Source organism: Cydia pomonella, chromosome 14, assembly GCF_033807575.1.
Source record: "Cydia pomonella isolate Wapato2018A chromosome 14, ilCydPomo1, whole genome shotgun sequence".
NCBI lineage: Eukaryota > Metazoa > Arthropoda > Insecta > Lepidoptera > Tortricidae > Cydia > Cydia pomonella.
In genome coordinates this window covers 1488538-1511222 of record NC_084716.1, presented here as the reverse complement: position 1 = coordinate 1511222, position 22685 = coordinate 1488538, and the positions used below count along the sequence as shown (strand labels likewise).

General features: G+C 36.5%; 2 protein-coding genes across 18 annotated transcripts in view; one reads left to right on the top strand and one right to left on the bottom strand.

Moving 5' to 3' along the window:
* LOC133524685 (neurobeachin) overlaps positions 1-22685 on the bottom strand; it is a 963862-nt gene that overhangs the window by 38890 nt on the left and 902287 nt on the right. The gene's annotated exons all lie outside the window — the stretch shown is intronic.
* The window catches only part of LOC133524691 (facilitated trehalose transporter Tret1-2 homolog), a 58624-nt gene that overhangs the window by 19292 nt on the left and 16647 nt on the right, over positions 1-22685 (top strand). Inside the window, exons 1-2 of one of the 2 annotated variants that reach the window (XM_061860816.1) lie at positions 9253-9271; positions 16383-16515. In XM_061860816.1, the coding sequence (XP_061716800.1) occupies positions 9270-9271; positions 16383-16515 (135 nt within the window). In that variant the 5' untranslated portion in view covers positions 9253-9269. Of the gene's footprint in view, positions 1-9252; positions 9272-16382; positions 16516-22685 lie in introns of those variants that run through there. The other variant, XM_061860815.1, reaches the window with a different exon arrangement.

The window sequence follows — 22685 nt, the reverse complement described above, 5'->3', positions numbered from 1 at the left end:
TTTCGCGATGTTTTTTTATATTTTGGCCCCATGGTTCAAATGTTAGAGTGGGGGTCACACATTTTTTTTCTTTCAGATCGATTATATCTGAGAATATTATGTTTATCAAAAAATGGTTTTTGAAGATTCAGTATATTCGTGTTGAAATTTTATTTTATATATGCATGCCAAATTTCAGCTTTCTAGCACTAACAAACACTGACTAAAGCCGCAGACTGACAAACAGATAGACATATAGACGGACATGGCGAAACTATAAGGGTTAATAGTTGACTTCGGAACCCTAAAACGACTGTTAGTAGCAAGCAATCGTTTCGCTGGATCGTTATGATTATTATTTATTGTATCCATTCAAAATCGAAAAGTGAAAAAAATAAGCACACACATTAATACATACAATTGCTCATTTTAGGTGTATAAGGCCAGTAGCGAAATAGAGTTATTCAGAACTGTTAGGAACAGGAAATAGTTTTTTTGTGTCAATTCATTAAATAATAATCGGCATGGGCAGTAGAGCAGATAAAATTGTATTTTTAAGAGTCAATTATTCATTATTTGAATGTAGGTATGTACCCATATTTTTCAACAACAGTTCTATTTTACCTCACATTTTAGACCTCAAACCGATGACAATGCCACTTAAATATTATTGATTTGTAAATCTTACAAATCAATAAAAACTAAAAACTAAATTTAAATGTAAAAGTACTACCTATGAACAACTCTTCTTAGAATGTAAAATTTTAACAGTTCATGAAAACGTCACGTTATTCTTAGCTATGGAACAAATGTATAATGATGAGTTTAAAATACCTATTGTCAATCAAAGGTTAATAAGAAACAGAGATAATAATAAATTGCTAGTACCTAGTTTTACTAATTATTTTGGCCAGAGATGTAGAAAATATTTAGTCCCTATGATCTATAACGAGATACCATCGGATTTGAAGACCAAAAGGATAACAAAACGAACATTTAAAAAGAAACTTAGCAATAATCTATTAAATAAAATAAAAGGTAAAATACAACCGCTATAAATTGTACACATGCACTGCATTTTTATACTGTATGATCAGATTGTAGCGTTAACCCCTTACTTCATGTCGTAAACAAAAGTATTATATCTGTTAAAAAATAAACTTTATTAACTATCAATAGAATTGAATATTATAACTGCCATATAGGGCTGCGCATGCGGTAAGGGGTTAAATAGATAAAAATATAAGTAACATATAGACTACCTAGCTTACATTTTATAGGAGCTTCGTCTGCCAACAAACCACTCTGTGGTTTGGCAGAAGTATATTGTAAATACTTATAAGGCATGAAACGTGAATAAACGTTTATTTTTTTATATTTTTTTTAGTGGGAATTGTCTCAGGATGTATGTTGCACTTATAATGTTATTCGTATTCGGCTGATTTTAGTACAGATAAGTGTATTAAATATTTTGCTGTCTGTAAAATAAATGCTAGCCCATTTTAGTGTAATATTTGAAAGGAAACTTGTCCTAGGTTCCAAAAGAAGTTAAAATATTTGAATTCCGGCCTACGTCATCTAAGAAACCTATAAGTCCTTTTATGGCATGATGGTGACGAGATATCTCTTAAAAAGACCGTGGTAAAGGAAAGTGACGTAACTTGTGAAAAAACTCGATATTTAAATATTATCGAAGTGAGGAACAATTTGTTTTATTTATCAACCTGTGGTAAACATTTTTGGTAATATGAGCACACCGGTATTTCCAGAAGTAAGTAAGTAAATATTCTTTATTGCACCAACACTGAAGTCTTACCATGTTGACAGTAGCACGTCCGGCCTTGCCTTAATAAAACATATTTTAGAAGCAAACCCTTGAGTGATCACAAGTATGTAGAACTAGCATCGATAGTTGAGTTTATCGATACAGGAACTCCCTACTTGTCAAGCAATTTTGCCCCGCGGATTCCTATGTCTGCTCATTACGTTGAACAAAAAAGAACGTGTCGTTATTCGAAATAAAGCTTCGTGGTAGCAGGCGTCAATGTTCGCTATTGAATAACTGGCGCCGATTATAGCATAATTTCTACGCCGTATAGAGGCAGAATGTACTTATTGTAATTACTTATAATATTTGTATCATATTCTAAGAAATAAACAGTGTATTTATTTTGTATTTGAGCTATATATGTATATGCAACAATGATCTGTAGTGGGAGACCAGACTTGAAGTGGTTTACGAGGATTACGAAATCTTTGTAAATTAGCCGCGAGTATATGGAGTCAATGAGAAGATAAATATTTAAATCTCATTGTTAAGTTGTTAACTCTACGAAAATCTCTTCTAAGAATTAAGAAGTTTGGTTTTCCTTAAAAAAAAAAAACTGCTTTTTGGCGCTCTGTGACATGAATATTGACGAATTCGCAACAATTGACTCATTTACATTTAAGCCATGCTAACTTGTACTATATCCGGTTACCATACTATGTACACCCACACGCTGCTTCAGTGTGTGAGCGAGACAGAGCGCTATGCTAGTACCACGTACATAATGGTGTCCTGTTCGCACACCGTGCACCGGAGCGACGTGCGGATCCGCATAATAATTCGGAGACTGTCTTAAACTAAGTATCATATAATTATTCGCTACCGACACCTTCGCTAACGCTCGGTCAACTAACACAGATATGCACGCTCAGTGTCACACACGTTCAGCATCCGATATCCGACCGTCACTTTTCAGTGATTGAACAGTAGCCATCAGATATATCGGGGCAGCCAAGGTGCTCATAAATATCTGAACACGCACTCTTTCTTTTCTTTTCTTTTCTAGCGCCTTGACAATAGGGGCGTGTTCAGATATTTGTGAGTGCCTTGGCCGCTCCGATATATATGATGAGAGACACATATTATGCTTTAACACAATAGATGGCGCGGCTATAATTTTTACCAGGGGTATTTTAATTTTAAACGTCGAGTTGTTTGCGTGGGACCAGGGATCGGAACCGGTTTTTTTGCAAAAACGTCGAAATATTTATATATTTCGGTTTATATTATACTCCAAATATAAGGCTCAGTTATGTTTTTAGATAACGAGTTCGATTAGAAATTGAATAATTAACAAAGAACGAAGTAGTAAGTAATCGTTTATTTTTCTTGTATCTTTTTACTGAGGTGTGCCAATATCTATACCGTTTTCGTTCCCATATAGAAAATACCGGTTTCCGATCCCTGGGCCTGAACATGTCTACTGGATGCACCCGGATCGGTGGGCCAAAATTGGCTCCCGAATGGATACCGCAGGTTAGGCAGACCAAAAAATAGATCCTCAACGCATCTTGCAGCAACTGGCTCCAGCACTGGCAACCAAACCGTGATGAAAGGCAGCAGTGGGACACATAATAGGCTGTATAAAAAGTTAGTTATCTCTTAGGAACGGTCTGTCAATAGTTTTTATAGACAACGTATTGAATAATTTGCACCGATGATACCACTTCGTCTAATTGGTCACTGTCAAAAAGTCTTGTTTGCAGTCCACTTTACAACTAACCCGAAGATGGACCGGATCTACTCAAATAAAACTTCCAAGTCATTTTCCAAGATGACGTTCTATGTTAATATAACATTTTTTTTACATTTGTAACAAATATTTGCGTATTGTATTTTGTTCTTACTAGTGTTTTTAGGGTCCCGTATGCAAATATTGATGCTTTAACAACACATTTTACAATACACTACTCTTTATTGCATACCTCAATAAAGAAAACGGTACAAATTATTCATAAAATAAACACAAAGAAACATATGTTACGTAATTATGTAGGTGCATGATACGGTCACGTCTGAAAATATCGATACGAAAAGTGCCAAAAATATGTATACACGACTTTATTGCCCATATATTAATGTAGTGTATACATATTTTTGGCACATTTTCGTATCGATATTTTCAGACGTGACTGTACAGTCGGCGTTCTTGAGTCACACGAACCTAGCCGCCGCCATACAATCCAAGTTACGCTCTCATTTTAAAATATGTTCTACTTGCTATCAAAATCGTTGCAGACTTGTCTTGGTCTGACTATGTCTGTCAGTCAAGTGTAAAAAAATGGGTTCACGCAACCTGTTCAAAAATATGTCCCATAGCTTTTCGCCGACATAAGAGCTATGAAACATATTTTTGAACAACTTGTGTATCTATGGTATATTTTTACACTTGACTGTACTAGTTTTCATTGCTAAAAATAGTAATCCTTGTACCAGACATAGATTTATGTTACGTATATGTCCATCAATGCCAAGTTTCATGTAATTTTTAAGCATGTCGTTTTAAAATGGGAATAATTACGATTGTATGGGAGCGGCGTGTTCGTGAGACTCTTAATGCTAAAGAAAGATCTCTTCTGGGCAAAATATAAAGAAAAAACTACTTCCCTATTTAAGTTATAATAGATTTAGAAACAGTGTAATAGGTACTTAGTTCTAGTATCTCTGTCCATGTTCTCACCTAAAATATGGGAGTTTTATTAAAGTAGTAGACAATTAAGCATAAAATCTTAATGAAAATCACTTTTTTGCCTTTTATACATTGTAATATCGCTTATAGTTTATGAATTGAACACCAGAACCACGTTTTTATTGAAATTTAATGCTTCATTATCGTAACAAATTGACAGCAATCAATTTTTTTAACAAATTACACTAATTGGGTACACTATTTTCTGAAAAGTCTCATATAAGTGATTAAAATTGTTGAAAATTGTTAATCGGCCCGATTCGAAAAATGAGATACGATAACGATAAGTTCTGGTTTAGACAAGTTTTCATTTAGATATCGTTTGTATGTCGTATAATTGACTTTGACAGAAGCAGCTCGATTCGGGCAACCAACTTTGAATGAATGAATGAATATTTTTATTACATGTAACACATGGACACATATTTTCATTAGTAGAACTTACAAACTAAGGGGTTAGTAGGTACAACAAACACTAATTTAAAATAAAACAACACTGATGGGGGAATGCAATCCCTCACAGTGCGACAAGTAGGGACAGTCGACCCTATCCGCTATCATTCGTAGGATGCTGTTGGGACTGCCACGCACCCGGCGCACCAGGGATGCTGCGCGTGAACGCATGGTAGTATAAAAACAGTCCACGCGCGCCGTCACGAACATCCCTGATGCGCTACAGAAACGGGGCAGCCCCATCAGCACCCGGAACGCATTGTTGTACTGGACCCTAAGGGCCCCGTATGCCCGTTGCGTATACTGTGCCCACAAATTGCAAGTGTAGAGGGAAGTGCAAAATGCCCTAAATAGTGTGACTTTAACCTCTTTTGAGCACCTTGCAAATCTGCGGGCGATCATATTCGCCCGGACCGACAGGGCCCTTCGTTCCCTCTCCATATCCAGGTCGTCCTTGAGGTCGGTCGCGAGAAGATGGCCTAGGTACTTAAAATGGTCCACTCTATCTATGGGGGTACCATTGAGGCAAATAGCAGGAATATCCATTGTCTTCTTGCGACCGCACTCAAACACCATGAACTGACTCTTGGTTGCGTTATATTTAAGACCATGATTTGAGACATACGTTTCGCAAATTCGCAACAGTTTACGCAGCCCACACACCGACGCGCTCAGCAGCACCATGTCGTCCGCATAGCTTATGTTGTTGACACAAACTCCATCCACATGACAGCCGACATGGGTTCTACTGAGCGCCTCGATTAGTCCATTAACATACAGGTTGAAGAGCGTAGGTGAAGTCAACCCCCCCTGTCTCACCCCGCACTCCAACCTGTACTCATCAGATAGCACGTCTGCCCATCTAACGCAGTTGACCTGGTTTCCATACCAATACTTAAATATTCTAATGGTTTCCTGCGGTACACTGGTATTCTCCAGCTTCTTCCACAGTATATCATAGGAAACCAGGTCAAAAGCCTTAGACAGGTCAAGGAAACAGGCCACCACCGGGGTTTTACTTTTGGCATAATACCTGACAGTGTGCTTAAGACATAGGATCGCAGACTCAGTAGATAACTGTGGTCGGAAACCTAGTTGGTTATCATGCAGTTTCACATGGCTATTTAACTGGGAGTTAAGCACACTATCAAGTATTTTTGCCATGACTGTTGCCAACGAAATGGGTCTGTAGTTACTCCTATCTGCCAGGTCTCCGGTCCTGTTTTTAACAATAGGTACGACGATCGTCCGCATTAGATTATCTGGCAGATAAGAATGCCTGATACACAAGGTATAAAACATTGCCAACACTCTCGATATGTGGGGACCAGCATGTTGGAGGTGCTCAACAGAGAGACCGTCGTATCCCGGGGATTTACCTCCAGACATTGATTTTATAATTTTAGCAATGTCCTTAGCAGTAAGGCTAGGACCCACACTCTCTATCTCGGCCTCACTATTTAACCCCTCCAACTTCGTTGGGCCTAAAGCCGATTTTATAACGAAATGGTCCTTAAAGAGGTTAGCAATGCTTTTTGGGTCGCTAACGCCCTCAACGCTAGCCGGGTGACTAGTCAAAGGTTTTAATTTGTTTGTTTAACGTAATGTGTAACTTTGACGTTAGGAATATCGTATATAGATCTTATTGGGATCACAGCGGAATCGAAATAAACGTCAATTTTGACATGTCGTTTAGTTATCGATCTTTTAAAAATCTTTCCAATATCGTAAACGTGTCTTAATCATCTTCGAATCGGGACGAATGAATGTTGTGCTTGGGGAGTTATTGAAAAGTAAATTTAGCACAATAAGTCTACAAGTAGTATAATATTAAGATGTATATATATCTAGTTTAAATTTTGTCACCTCGCCTAGAAATAAATAAATAAAATAACGGTTAAACATACGTTGCAAATAACCTCAAACTTGGTATAACTAAAAAAAAAAACAACTTAACAAAGTACGATACCTATTTAATTTAAACTAGACAGAATAATTTCAGTGTCTGAAATTCTCATACCCACAGACGGAGCGGATGTATTTACACAAATGGTATGGTAGATAATTGATCTTCTCTCTACACATACATCGCGTGTCGATAATGAAAGGCCTATCTATCCTATCTATAGTATTATATAGCCACGTGCTGACCATAGATATTCGGACTATTGCAGAATATACATTTCTAGATACCGTCGAAGCTAAACTCCAAAAAACTCTAAAGGTTATGGGGCAATCTGCCGAATCCGACGCAAGAGCAGTCGATACAACGGAGCCACGCCGTTTTGTCGCCTAAATAGTGTTTAGTTTTCATTTTATTAAATGTATATGTATGTTAGTCTATAAGGCATTTGTAATATGCGCCTTGTTGTCTGAATCATTTTTAATAAATAAATGAACAGTGGGATAAACAGGAAACCCCCAGTATTTTTGACCCGATACGACTTTCAAACATTCAAGAAAAGAGCGTACTCCCGTATTAAATGCCGGCAACGCACTTACAACCCCTCTGGTATTGCAGGTATCGCTATTTACAGTAATTGCTTATCATCAGGCGATTACTCTGTATGAACCGTATGGTTTTTTCTTAAAGATAGAGTTAGCGTGATGCGTATTTTCTGCAGAAATCACGAAATAAATGTACTTTTAAGACTAGTTTTATTGATGGAGGTGCATATAAGGGTATATGGTCTAACCTTTTACTTCTAAAAATCTGTATGATGGAAACAATAGTACTATAAACACCATTGAATATTGTATACGGGAAAGACATCATTTTATCAAAACGATTTTATTACAATGATTGAGAGGGGACCAAAAACGTTGGGTCATTATTAGAGTCAAATATTGGTGCGGCCGAAAGGTTCGGCAGCTTTTTGGTCGTTACCGAACCTTCGACCGAAACACGATTTATATGCCGAGACCTGCCTAAGGTGAAACTACTATTTTTGCGTTATTTTGGCGCCTGGCTAAACGGCAATGAAGAAAAAATACTAGTCCACACACATTAATTGGATTGGAAAGCCTTCCACAATTCGCTCTATACATCGTCGTGGATCCTTCCGGATCCTTTGTTTCCTATTTTCTATCCTGTTTGAGTTCTGCTCCTGGATATCTCAAAAGTAAAGTCGTCTTCGATACTCCTCGTCTAGGATGCGAGCTGCGTACCTCCCGTATTCTCAAACTGACCATACCTTCACACCGCACTGGATTTATGACTAATTCTTTCGCCGTCTAGGCTAGTCGTCTTTGGATTTCACTCCCTCTAAATATCAGAGAAGCTCCAAGTAGGTTTTCTTTGAAGCGGATATTACGGAAGCATTTGCGAAAACAAGACTTCGAAGAATATCCATCAATATTATGAACGTGGACGACCTACTCCAAGCAAGAGCGTCGCCTAAACGCATTTCACATGCGTTGTCTCCGAACCATATTAGGAATAACTTGGAAGGATCGGGTAACGAATGAAGCTGTTCTTTCGAAGACCAAACGCAACAGCATAACGGATATGCTGATACAGAGATGACTAGGACACGTTCATAGAATGGACCTTGACAGATTGCCACGTGAAGTCATCCTCGGACAGATTGCCGAAGCTAAGAGACCGGTGGTCGACCCGTACTCCGTTTCATGGATTCTTGTAAACGCGACATGAATGGCTTCAACATACCAGTTAACTGTTGGGAGGAATGTGCGGAGATGAGACCGGAGTGGCGTCGTAACCTGCAGGAAGGCATGGCAAAGTACGACGAGCTCTGGTTGGACCAACTCAAGCAGAAACGAACTCGCAGAGCTGCTGGACCACCCCAGGAGTCAAGACACATCTGTGAGCGATGCGGCAAGAAATGCCGATCGGCCATTGGTCTATACAGTCTTCGCAGTCGATGTAGGCTATAGACTACTTCCTCAAAATACCTAGTCGCTGCAACTATCATTTGCAAAGATGCTGTGAAATGATGCGTATGTATGTAGTTTATAAGTATAGTTTGCCTTTCTTTTTAATTATTTTTTTCTCTCTGTACCAATTGTATGGGAGACTGGTAGAGAATGCCATTTGGCATTAAGTCCACGATTTGTACATTACTGTATATATTTGTGCAATAAAGTAGCTCGAATAAATTCTACAGAACATTTCTCTAGTTGTTAAACACAGTTTATCAATGCCTGATAACACAGATAACGCTGTTTAGACGGAGAGATGTTCAGTAGTAGAATAAACATCAGTTGATGACGTTCGTCTCGTTGTGATGAAGGACTCGTGCCGATCACCAGGGCCACAGGAGAGGTGACTCTTGAGATTTGGAGTAACATCGCAATACAATGTGAGTTTATCTAACTTAATATATTTTACTACAAACCTGTTTACAAAATAATAATACTAAATCTTGACAGTTCGATAAATACTTTAACTATTTCATTTAATTGTAAAATACCGAGATATTTTAAGACCGTAAAACCATAGGCCAACGTCCATATTACGAGTATGAGGCAAATATGTCGACCCAGCATGACATTTTTGATTTAATTCTCTACGTAGAATTTTGAATTTTTAGGACCGGTGTGTTTCCTGCTCAGTGTTCACATCATTAGATGCTAATACAATAATAATAGTTCATGCTATATACGTTTCACTGTTGGGCACAGGGCTATAAACGCAAAAACCGAAGTTCGAAAATTGCGGGCATCTTTCTGTCACTCCAATTACGCCTTATTTGGAGTAAAAAAGAAAGATGTCCGAAATTTAAGAGCTTCGGTGTTCGCGGTTGGCCCTTAGGCCGCCTCGACGACGACTTAGGCAGTCCCCACGCTTGCCCAATGCGTATTATGTATGTCACATACACCTTTGAACTTTTTCGCAGATGTGTGCAGGTCGTAGTACGGTGGTTGAATGACGTCACTAGCTAGAACGTTGTCTATGTAAACAAAATGGCGCGGTTTCCTAGAGGGCGGTGATTGAAGGAACATTCTTTTTCCGTCCGTAACATTACGGCCGCTATATGATGGCACCGCTATTCCTAGGAAACCAGAGCTTAACTAACGATAATTTGAATTTAAATAATGGACTAGATATATTATCTTATAATTTCGGGGGAGCTTGCAGATCCCATCGGCCCATCATCGGGATCTTATGTGCAATCACCCCTTACTCAAGAGCTTTTTCGGCCATCTCCGTGTGTCGCATTATGGAGTTCAAGGGTAGTGCTTTGAATTCCTTCGGCTCCAGATAGCCTGCTCCAAAGTCCTTCATTATCTGTTTGGCGAGGGCGTGACATTCACACATTAGATGTCTTACCGTCTCTATCATGAACTAAGTAAGGGTTCATTATATTTTCATCGACGTTATCGGTATGCGAAGACGCTTAGTTACTTTTCCCCGTTGACATTTATGTAACTTATTCTTAGCGACATCTTTAATGGCTCGTAATCAATTATGAGTTTTAATGGTACGCTATTAACGGATGATTACAGACGAAGTGTGTAACAAGATGTTTACTTGATTGTTGTACTGAAATGAAATGTAGAATGATTAATTATCTATTGTAATGAAATTGTGTGTGTGTGTTTATGTGTCACAAAATAAAATATTTGTTGAATCATAAAGGCGGGTGGTAAATTTTATTTAATCATTATTTTCGAAGAAGTGTAGTGTCAGCTCTTGTGAATCAAATATATACCGTAAAATGTAGGTAGGTACCTAATTTGTTCAAAAATTTAAAACTATTTTTGTAGTATGTTGATAAATACTAATAATCGTTATACGATTTAAAGAAGACCATCATTATTATCATGTAATAATTGTAATAACACTTAAAAAGAGGTTAATGTAAATATAAAAAAAAATGTTGGGAGCGTAATTACCCACTGAAGAGCAAAGTTATATGCACATTTCACGTTACCCATAATAGTAATTTCGCCCAGAAACGTCATCCGAAGATGTGCCTAACTAGAAAGATTTCCGAACTTCAAGATGACGTCACTACTGTCATAGACATTTCCTGTGTTATGACGAGCTGCCCACGGGCGGGCGGCGTCACGCAGGAAAAGTTGTCACAACAATACTATGCGTTTATAAAACAAGCGCCGCCGGCCGAAAGCCGCCTCAGTTCTGTTGCGCACGCGCAAGGTCAAGTGCGCTCCCAAACAGACTCAAACAGTCGCGAACTACCGCCAGAGTGGCATGCTCCCTTAGCTATAAAAAAATAATAATTAAAAAATAAAACGTTTCATTTTCAAATATCGCCGCGAACGTGTTTGTGTTCCAAATTTAAACGCTGGCGCGGAAAGTGTGCCGCGAAAACCGTTGTGCGAGTGAAAGACAGTTTTCAGTAATTTCAATTATTTTTGGAAGTAATAAACATCGTACTGAGATTTCAGTTGCTACTGTGTTAAAAAGTAAGTCTTAGTTATGAAGTACACGTATTAATTATAATTAATGGTCTTAATATATGCAGTTAGTAAGTAGGTACAAATACAGAGGTATATTTTACGTGAGATAATATTTCTTCCACGACTAGTTTCAGTTATATGAAAATTTTGGTAAGTATACCCAAAATATACAACAAAATATGTATATAGATCCTACTTTGATAATAATAGAAATATATAAATATTTATTAAATTCTGCTACCTTAAGGTTGTCTGGAATAGATCGCTTTTTAGCGATAAGACCACCTCTTCTTAATTTTCTGTATTATTTATATTATTTTCAAAAGAAGCAATAAAGAGTATTTGTATTGTATTTTATTTATTAGGAGAACAAATAGAGTGAAATTGACATAATTGTATTAAAACTAACTTCTTTATTATACATGCATTTATCTCCACAGCAGTCTTTACCGAGATAGTCGAGATACACACAATACAGTTTAGTTTATGAATTATAATTATGTAGGTATCTAAGATATTTTTATTGGCACTAGGTAACTAAGCATCATATTACCCAATGGGTAAAAAACAAACTGTAAAATAAAAGTCTAATAAGTATACGATATTGTATTCTGATAACAGACGACCTGCAGGAAGCCTTACAAATAAGTACATTTTACCATATTTTTTCAAATTAACCTGAATATAAAATTCCCTAAATCCACAAATCACAGCATACATCTCGTCACCGCCCTGCACGCATTTAATTATCGCGATTTTGCACGCGCATTTCACGCGTAGGTAGCGCAAACCGTATCGTACACTCGAAGTTCATAAATATGTAAGTATACATTTTCTCACCTTATTGCAATGGATTAAGGTGCAAATATGTATACTTATTTATGAACTCGACTGCGATAGCGCTTTACCCTAACAGTAAAGCGCTATCAGACTCATGTCAACATCCTTGAGTGGCCGAATCTAATCAGAAATCATTCATTATTTCTACTAAACGGTAGTGTTTTTACTAGCCAATTTTAAGTGTCTTGTTAATCCCGCCTCTCTTCCCAAAATGTAACTAAAGTAAACCTAAACACCCCTATAATGGAACAGGCACCAGTAATGGGATGGTATAGACAAATCCTGCAAAACAAGTATTTACCATCAGTTTTCAATCACTGGCAACATTTTACCATAAACAAGAGCTAAAGAGCTGCTTAAGTTTAATTTTTCATTGTTATTTGGTAATTTAAAATTTAAGGGCGCCATACATCCCATAACTGGAGCAAAAACCTAATATTTAAGTAGCTTTCATTAAATACATAGAAAACATAAAGGACGAATTGGACATTCAACTGTTAAAACATAAAGCGGTAGAAATTTTATAGATGTCGGTGAAATATTAAATATACTCAAAAGTTTCTCTTAAATATCCCATGATTGGTGCCGTACCGTTAACATATGTATTTGTTTCCTTTCCTGGTCTTCCTCTGCCCCGATTAGTAAAAATATTTTTCTCAAACTTGCAATAAAATGTTGACATGACTTACTTCTAATTAGGTCCGGTCCGGAAATACTACGTATCCAGTGCAATGAGTGAAGATTATAAATAAAGGAATTTCATACAACCTTACACAACTAGGCCTGTAAAGCAACCTACTTTTGTTTTTTAACGTAAAATTCTAAAAAAAATCTATAAGCAATATTTTTGTTTCATGACATTCTGCCATAACGTTTTTCTTTTTCGTGTTTTTTTTTATTATTAATTGGGGGCTATTAAAAGGGGAACGAAAATTTGACTATTTTTGCGCTACAACGCACGGTTTAGGAAATATAAATGTTTCTGCATGACTCGTAAATAACTTTTCCTGGTGATAAAAAAGAAATCTTTATTTAGGGCTGTATCTCCTAAACCGCGCGTCGTAGCGCAAAAATAATCACATTTTTGTTCCCCTTTAATACTCGACGCACTGAATAACCTATCACATTAGGACATGAAACAATCATCATCATCATATTTTTATTATAATTTTATTGCAAGTTTGAGAAAAGCACTATACAAATCTCGGCGTGAAACCGGGTTGCCGGCTGTGTATCCCTATCCGGATTCGCTACGCTCGGCCGTCTATATCTACTTGGCCTGCAACCCATCGTTTCCCGGCCTCTAGAGTAATGAACTATTACTTCATATTTGAAATAATTCCAGCTCAAATACGGAAATTGTTAGCGATATAAATTAATGACTTAATGTTTTCAATAAGTCTAAACTCAATGTAGTTGCTTTTTTCGCTATTAAATTGCAATGGCTACATCACATTGTATTGGCAAAACTACGATAGTACACGAAAGTTTGGATTAATAAGATATCAGGAAATGTTTAAATGTAAAACAATTATACCAAACACTTTGTAATAGTGTACGAGAAAATAAGAAAGTGTAAAAAATGAGTCTGTTTGTTCTATTAAACGTAAGTTATGATAAATTAATTTTGATTAATTACTCGCATAACTGTAATCGTTAGAAAAACAATATATCTTGAAGACAATTTCAGTATACAATGCATCCATTACTTACATGAGCTATTGATGATAATATCAACGCCAACAGTCGGCGTAAGGTCTAGTAGTTTATTATATAGTAACGATAGCAACTTCATCGTAAAGTAAATTCAATGTCTGTAGAATTTGCACGAACTGCAGTAAAAAAAACGCAGATATAAATTAAGATTTATTAATTATTCCCACAAAGGCACGTTCTTGTGACTCGCAAATAAATTATAAATGCAAAAACACAAAAATATTATTTACGAATGATTCACACCTGCGTATCCTAGAACTTTCTCAACAAAATTATACAGCTGTGTAAATATACAAATTACTTTAAGAAAAGGTATAATAAATCACAAATAGCAAACTATAATGAGAACATCACAGAAAATAATAAATAAAAATCGTCAGAGATAAAAAATGCGTACTATAAAGAGGTCAACATTTAAAAATAAACAAACGGTGTCACTGAACTGATTGTGCATATTAATAATAAACAATAGCTCACAAAGACGAGGAAACGCGTAGATTACCGTAACAGCGATTGCAACAAATCAGAAAGAAATTATGACACGTCAATATTGTGTTATCGTACTTAAATACTGTTATTTACATTCTTTCTCGGCGCCTACGCATAACTCTAATATGAGATTATTGGTATTGTTGCCTTATGTTTGTGTTTTAACTGTATATATAAAATCACAATTAAGGTTTCTCAACGAGGTATATTTATTAACGTAGCGTGTGTTTTTTTAAATATTTTATTAAATAAGGTTTAAGATCATTTAATCTCATTAAGAATTTTTACAATTCACTTGCACGAGATAAAACATTAATAATGAAAAGATTATAATAATATGGAGATGAGCGCACAGGTACTAAATTATAACATTTTAAAACGTAAAAAATGGGTACCTGATCAAACAAATATTTATTGACCGCGCGCTTTCGAAAATGCATGCAAAAATATAATATTTATGTTGGTATACTATAGGTATTATCAAATAAAGCGAATCTGCGGGAATCTAAAACTATTTACAAACACCATTTTCTGCAGCCAATATAGTAGTAATTTGACTTGAAATATACACAAGACAAAAGTGGTTTAATTTTCTGTATGTATTACGTGTTTTTTCCCAGTGTAAGGAAATTATGTTAATCACATAATATTTACAATTCGTGATTTAATTTGCGGAGAGATAAAGGTATTTATCGTCATTAGACTTATCATAATAGCTACGTTTAAAAGTGAAACATTCTGTCTATTCTGTAACTTATCTATTTTGCCATTTCTCATGTCATCCAGCATTATTATTTATGACTCCAAGATATGACATAAATGTTCATGCAATTATATACATTGTTTCAATGTTATTTAAAAATGCGGAAGTTATCAAGTTTGTGTAAACACAGCAATAGTTATCATGCCTATCAAAATGACGCATAAATATGACATATTGCAGTTTTATCTTCTTGAGATGAAAAAGTTCCGAATAAAAACTGTCAAATCAATATAAAACGACCGATAACAATATAAACATCTAGACTTTTCCCGTTTGTGTTGGATTAAATTTTTCACCTTAATGCAATCACTTAAAGTTTAAAAATGCATACTATTTTATTTCTTCATTTTTGTAAGATAACTGTTTTTGAGATATGGAAAAACTTACTATAACTAGAGCATTTGTGCAAAAGACTGTAAGTTATGGGCTCATCTCGATATGCTATTGTTTTGAAAGACGTCGGGGTCTGAAGTGGAACCATGTCATGCGATATGATCGTCACCGTCTGCCGAGTTGATGTCGAATGAGGACAATCTCTCTAATGATTATTGTCACATCGCGTTGTACTATCAGCTATCTTAACTTACCATTTGTAGATCTTGTTGCCTTTGGAATAAGGATCACGAATTGTCATTTCAGTGTGGACAATATATCTGTGAGGTATTGCTGTCAATCTCAACAGATGGTTACTGTTATTGTCCTATATGACCTGCTTTCAATAAGAAAGGCCCAACATAATGCAGTAACATAATGCGCGGCTTTCTACAGGATACAAATTAGTTTTTGTATCTTTCTTATCAATCTTATCATGCAACGGTCATGAGATGAAAGTATGTATGTCATGCCTTTGATTCAAAAAGCTCAAGCTAAAGTGATTTTCTTAGAACTTAAACTATTTTGGGCATATACATACTGCCTTAAAAAATGACTGGAACCTTCCCGAGCAGCAGGCAGCTTTTTTTTCAGATTTGGGTTAGGTTGCGAAAGAAAAGTTTTCCTTCTACATTCAATTCAATGTATAATTAAACTCTTTGTGAACTAGCCGTTAGCCCCTAAGCTCGCGAAATTGTAGTTTACACGTTTTAATAGGAAAAACTACACATGAAATTGGAGAGTTATTGTTCAAATTCGTTTTGATAGCTCAGGAAAAAACTTTAACCTCTAAACATTCTTCACCTCCTGTCAGTTAGAAACAACGTTTCCCTAACGTTGAGTTTAACCATAGATTTCCTTTGCAGGAGCGCGCGTTTCGCGCGGGGCGCGTGCGGGGCGTGCGGAGCGTGCGCTGTGTGCGGCACGGGGCGCGCGCGCACCATGCTCGCCACCATCAAGAGCTGCTGGAAGGTGTGGCGGTATGGCGACCTCTATATGGTAAGCAGCCGTTTCAGTTGTACGGCGTCAATAGCGAATACGATTAGTGATTTTGGATGTAAAGTTACTAATAGTATTGTTAGCTTGTATTTTATAGATAGAGCGGCTAGGAGAGCACTGTTGAAGAGTGTTCACAGTCGTCACGTCCCTCAGTAATGAGGATACGACAAAGAAGGAAATGTCTTCTTTCAATCGGTTTTTATTAAAAGCTTGAGCGATAGTTCTTTAAATCTTATACCTTTAAACGAGCAATTCTTGTATATATATATATATATATATTTCTGTGATCTCGGAAACGGCTCTAACGATTTCGCTGAAATTTGGTATATGGGGGTTTTTGGGGGTATACAATCTATCTAGATATCTAGTCTTATGTATGGGAAAACGCGTGTTTTCGAGTTTTCATGCGTTTTTCTTTCGACGCAGAATATGGTCGCTAATGTCGTGTTGCCGGCCACTGTCCGTCTGATCCAGCAGGTTAAGACGCGGACTGCTAAACGAGTGTTACGGGTTCGAATCTCGCCCGGTGACAAATTTTTTTTTTTTTTTTATATGTTCAAGTTTATATATAATTTTTTAATTTTTATTGTTTTAGACAAGTTTAATTTAGTAAAAAAATGTAGTTAAGAGACCTGTGATAATCTATACACCACCATATTACAATAAATAGTTATAACCGAGTCGCCCAGGTACTATATATTATTCTAGTAAAGATGTACTATTATATACATGTATAAAGAAACAAAATACGGATAATAGAATGGTTCTGTTTTCATTCAGACTGATTTTCCTACAGTGCCTATCCTATCGCCCTGAAATTTAGTTTATAGTTAGTTAGCTATGTTTTTGGTCCGTGTTTTATACAACACAGGCATATCTCAAACCTCTAGGTTTGAACTCAGCTGTAGTAAATGTATATCGGAGTAAACCCAAGGATGCTGACGTCAGAAGCTGCGATCAGCGAAATGGATGACAATTGGTCGTAATGGCTGTTACGTGGGGTTGTGCAACAGAACGCATCACATGAGAAACCTCATTATGAGATCAAGACTGTATAATGCGTTTAGAATCCGTCTAAAGTAATTCAGCACTAAGTTTGACGAGACACAGTGTGGTGGTGGCACAATACCGTCATATTGAAAAAATCTGTGTAGAGGTAGGTTGGTGCGATTTTAACAAACGGATGATTGTATCTCGAGCAGACGAGCAAGTAATGAATGCTGCCGTGTTATAGTACTTGTATAGACACTGAGAAATTTGAATATTGTAGAGCTCTACTAAGACAGGATTTTTTTGGAAAATTAACGCTTAAAGGGGTAAAAATAAAGTTGAAATTTAATATCGACTTCTACGTGGATTAAGTCGAAGCGGAGGATAGTCGGTCTTAATTTTTTAGGGGTTAGGTTCAACCCTTTATAAAGCCAATTTTCTATCTTTACTATTTTCTGCCCGCTACATCGTCAGCGTAGGATAAAAACCCTCAGGCCTCAAACTATCTCTTTTTCTCCATACTAACTTTCATCTAAATCGGTTCAGCGGTAAACGTGAATAGGTAACAGACAGATAGACAGACATTACTTTAATGGTGTTATTATATTCACAAATATATCAAATAGGCACAACGATCATCATTTGGGTATCTGGTTGGTAACGGCGCTAACACAGGTATAATGAGAAGCGGCCTTCTCACGACCGGTGGTCGCGGCGTTCAAGTTGAATACCGCAATTTGTGTCTACGGCGACGTCATGTGGCCCTGGTCAGTTTTATGGTGACCAGTTATCTATTTTATGGAATTATTGCCCTCTGCCCAACAGTGGGATACTATTGGGCAGGATTAGAATTTTTTTACACGTCCGAATGGTAAGATATGTACTTCTTAGTGTTCAAACGGAGAAGAACAAGTTAGTATGTTCATCTAAATCTTTCAGGCTAATTAAAAATTTCCACATAGGCCATAAAAGTGAATGCAACTTTGACTCTGAACACACTACCTTTGCATAAATTTGGCAGGAAGAACGCATCATCCTCTTTATAAGCTCCTTACTTGACGTAGGTAGCACTTAGATGAACTCCGCCTCTATTTTATTTATTTATTTATATTCTATTATCGCGTTCCCGTACTAAATTAGTAAGGGAGCACCTGAGTGCAGTGACCGCAAATTGTCAATAATGTAATAGGCTTCATCTAGTAGCTGAGCAGATGAGATGATTTGATGATGGCCTTCCTCACGATCGGTCACAAGGTTCAAGTTGAATGCCGCAATTTGCAGTGACCTACGTCGACGTCTTTCCTGGTCTTGTTTTGATAGTAATCGTAAAACTATAAAATAAGGTCCAAAATAAAACCATAGAGGGGCATTAAGAGGGAAGTATACAATGTACTAGTCGATAAAACGGAGTTTTTTTTAAAGCGAACATTTTAAACCCAGAATATATTATGCTGAAGCGATACATCACAATCAAAGTGATTTGTTAAATAAATAATAAATATAAATAAATATTATAGGACTTTATTACACAAATTGACTAAGTCCCACAGTAAGCTCAATAAGGCTTGTGTTGAGGGTACTTAGACAAAGATATATATAATATATAAATATTTAAATACACAGAAAACACCCATGACTCAGGAACAAATATCCATGCTCATCACACGAATACATGCCCTTGCCAGGATTTGAACCCGGGACCATCAGCTTCGTAGGCAGGGTCACTACCCACTAGGCCAGACCGGTCGTCGAAATGTTAAGATTTAGTTATTGGAAATCGTTTTCTCCCGAAGTGGAAATTTCATACAAAAAATACCGTTCTATGGTTAGGATCGTAAAGCTATTTTTTCTCTTAATAAATAAATATCCCTAGAACTACTACACTTCTGGTAAAGCTAAGAGCCGATATAGCATTAAATTCACCGGTTAGTAAGTAATATATATTTCTGCAGGTTATTAAGCTAGCTGTCATACGCGTCACGTCCCCGACAAAGTAGAACTTTTTGTGGAATGCCCCTTATTAATGCAGATTGATAGTGTAGTTATGTTAAGAAATTATCTTGCAATGCTACTAAACGTGTCACTAGTTAATCACAATTAGTAAATTCTAGAATAAAAACGTCACCTAATTACCAAAACACGTTCGTTCGTTCGTTTTAACATTAGAAAAAAGTAACTTTAAAAAAATTCGTTTATATTACTTATAAAAGCAAAAGAAATAATCGTGTATGATTTATATTTGTTATATATTTGCTAAGACTCATTTTACAAAAGTGTTTTTATTTTATTTTATAAAAAGACACGTCAACATGTTTTACCTTCTTTCTAATGCTAAAAAACGAACTATGAATACCGAGACATTCGAATTATAAATTCAAACAGATCTTCGTACTCATAAGGTCAATGCACAAGATATAAAATATATCCTGATTTATATCTTCTTATGCACCAATCCGATATTCAAATCATTTCCTGTCGTAAGTTAGCAAATCATACATTTTTGCACTTTCTGCAGCGTAAGGAAAGATTGCAATAGTTACGTAATATTCCACCAATTATCATAGGAGGATACTCACATAGACGATAATTAAACTCAGACCCACGTTTCTGCTTAGGTATTATCGCACTGCAATACCGATCTACGTCGTAAGTGCACTACCCGATAGACAGAGTCGTGAGAAACTATTTTATATTTCATATAAATTAAACTTTAGTCTGGTCAATTTAATATCCAATAAAGCTTTCGAACTCAAATTCTAAGACCTCGAAGAGGGACAAATTAAAGCACTATCAGATAATTATCATTTAATTTCTAGGAATTGGAAAAACATGGTGTTCAAATAGATCTTGGTGCTCATAAGGCCTCACATCTTCATATGGTCTTTTATATATTTATTTTAAAATTTGATTCAGGCAACAATATATATTATCTTTGGGCTCGTGGCAAAATATGACAAATATGACTTATAATAAAACGAAGATCATAATTGTATCAATTAACGTTTGTGGCGCGTTTGTTTACGTTTACATCGTGTTGCGTAACATTTTTTGAATAACATAAAAAATCTGTCAACAAAAACTTTTCTTTCTCTTTCAAAATCTACTTTTAAATGCTATTTTTGGACCAATGTAAATCTGATTTTTGTTTACTGATAATTATTATACTGAGAGGTCTGTGCTATGTTGAACACTACACACAGATTGTGATTTTGAGACTAATTATAGTTATACCATTTAAATCCATCTAGTTCCTACGTTTCTAACGTAATTAGTAATTAACGTCATGTAGGTGTGGGTGTAGAGCTCAACGAGGGGGGTGGGGTTAGGGTCGGCAACGCGCATGTAACTCCCCTGGAGTTGCAGGTGTACATAGGCTACGGAGACTGCTTACCATCAGGCAGGCCGTATGCTTGTTTGCCACCGACGTAGTATAAAAAAAAAATGTAGGTATAGCTTATAACTTGCTGACAATCACGCACGACTATTCAAATGACACCTCATTTGTCAAATTATAATGAGTACTTTTTAAGTTATGAGAATAGAATTTACTTTTTTTTATATGTACTACATCGGTGGCAAACAAGCTTACGGCCCGCCTGATGGTAAGCAGTATCATGTACATGCGCGTTGCCGACCCTAACCCCCTCCCACCCCTCGTTGAGCTCTGCCAACCTTACTCACCGGCAGGAACACACTATGAGTAGGGTCTAGTGTTATTTGGCTGCGGTTTTCTGTAAGGTGGAGGTACTTCACCAGTTAGGCTCTGCTCTAGATCTGGAATGACATCCGCTGTGCTGTGCCCTACCACACAAAGCGAGATGACATTCACAATGCCCATACCTCTCTTTTGCTTTGCGACAGTCGGGTATAAAGTCGCAAGTGCGATTGTTAATAAGTTGCAAGTGCGATTTTCCGATTGTCGTGCAGTTACCGTTCAATCACGGCCGGTGAAGTGTAGCGAACATTTATTAATTGGCGAACGGAAGCGGAAACAACGAGTTACAACAGCGGCCCTTTAAGTATTACCTATAACATATCAATTTCCGGTAGTTTTATATATATACATAGAAAATATCCATAACTCAGGAACAAATATTTGTGATAAACATACGAATAATTGCCCTTACCGATAACGATCATAATATAATAAGTCTATGTTTTCTCTGTACTTATGTATTGAGGAAAATTATGACTATTGTATGTACTTTGAAATAGAGAAGCATTATTCATACTTTTTTACAGTCAGCAGATTTGATGTTTACGCCATGCGGTTTGTGGGAACTGGATTATTAAATGCCATCGCCTAGATCTCAATGCCATAAACTCATCATAAGCATATAATTTTTAATCACATAAAGCATTTTGAAAAAATAAGAGTTATGAGAAAACATACATACAATATTACCGGTCAAAATCATAACCTAAGCAGCCACATTTTGCTAATAAGGCTGCGTCTCCACCAGAGATGTGCGAGGCTGCGTAGCGACTTAGCGAGGGACGTGTTGTTAAGAACCAATGTATAATCACTTCATTTGTTTTGCTCGCTCAGCGAGCAGTTATTCTATTGGTTCTTAACAGACACATCCCTCGCTAAGCATCCTCACACATCTCTGGTGGAAGCGCAGCCTTAACTACCTAGTTTGCTTACACGACCTCAACACAGTAGGCATAAGATGGTCGGCCGTTTGAGTAGTACCTCCGATTCAACAGTTGAATTTTATGAACTAATAATTACTAGTTTATTTAATTGTCTGAACGAAAATAGTTATATAAGTTTGTACATATGTATAATAATATTAAGTGATCAACAAAGTCAAACATATTTTATTTGTCTTATTATGCGTATTCAACTAGTTTATAATTAGTAAAAAAATTGATGTTGGAATTACATCTATTAGAACACGATCTGACCTAATACCGTGCGTCTTTCTTAAAAACAACAGTTGAAAATCGATTGTACGTTTCGTCACCACAAGTTCAACACGGAATTAAGAGTCCGCAGCAAGCTCGGTTCTCCATACAAACGTACTTACGCTCTCAATTAAAACGACTGGCTAGATTGCTCTGAAACTTTGTACTTACAATAAGATAAGGTAATCTATGCCTGTAATTAGTTTATATGGCTTCAGATACCATAGGTAAAAAGATACAGCGAATTTAAGTTTTCATAAAAAAAACTT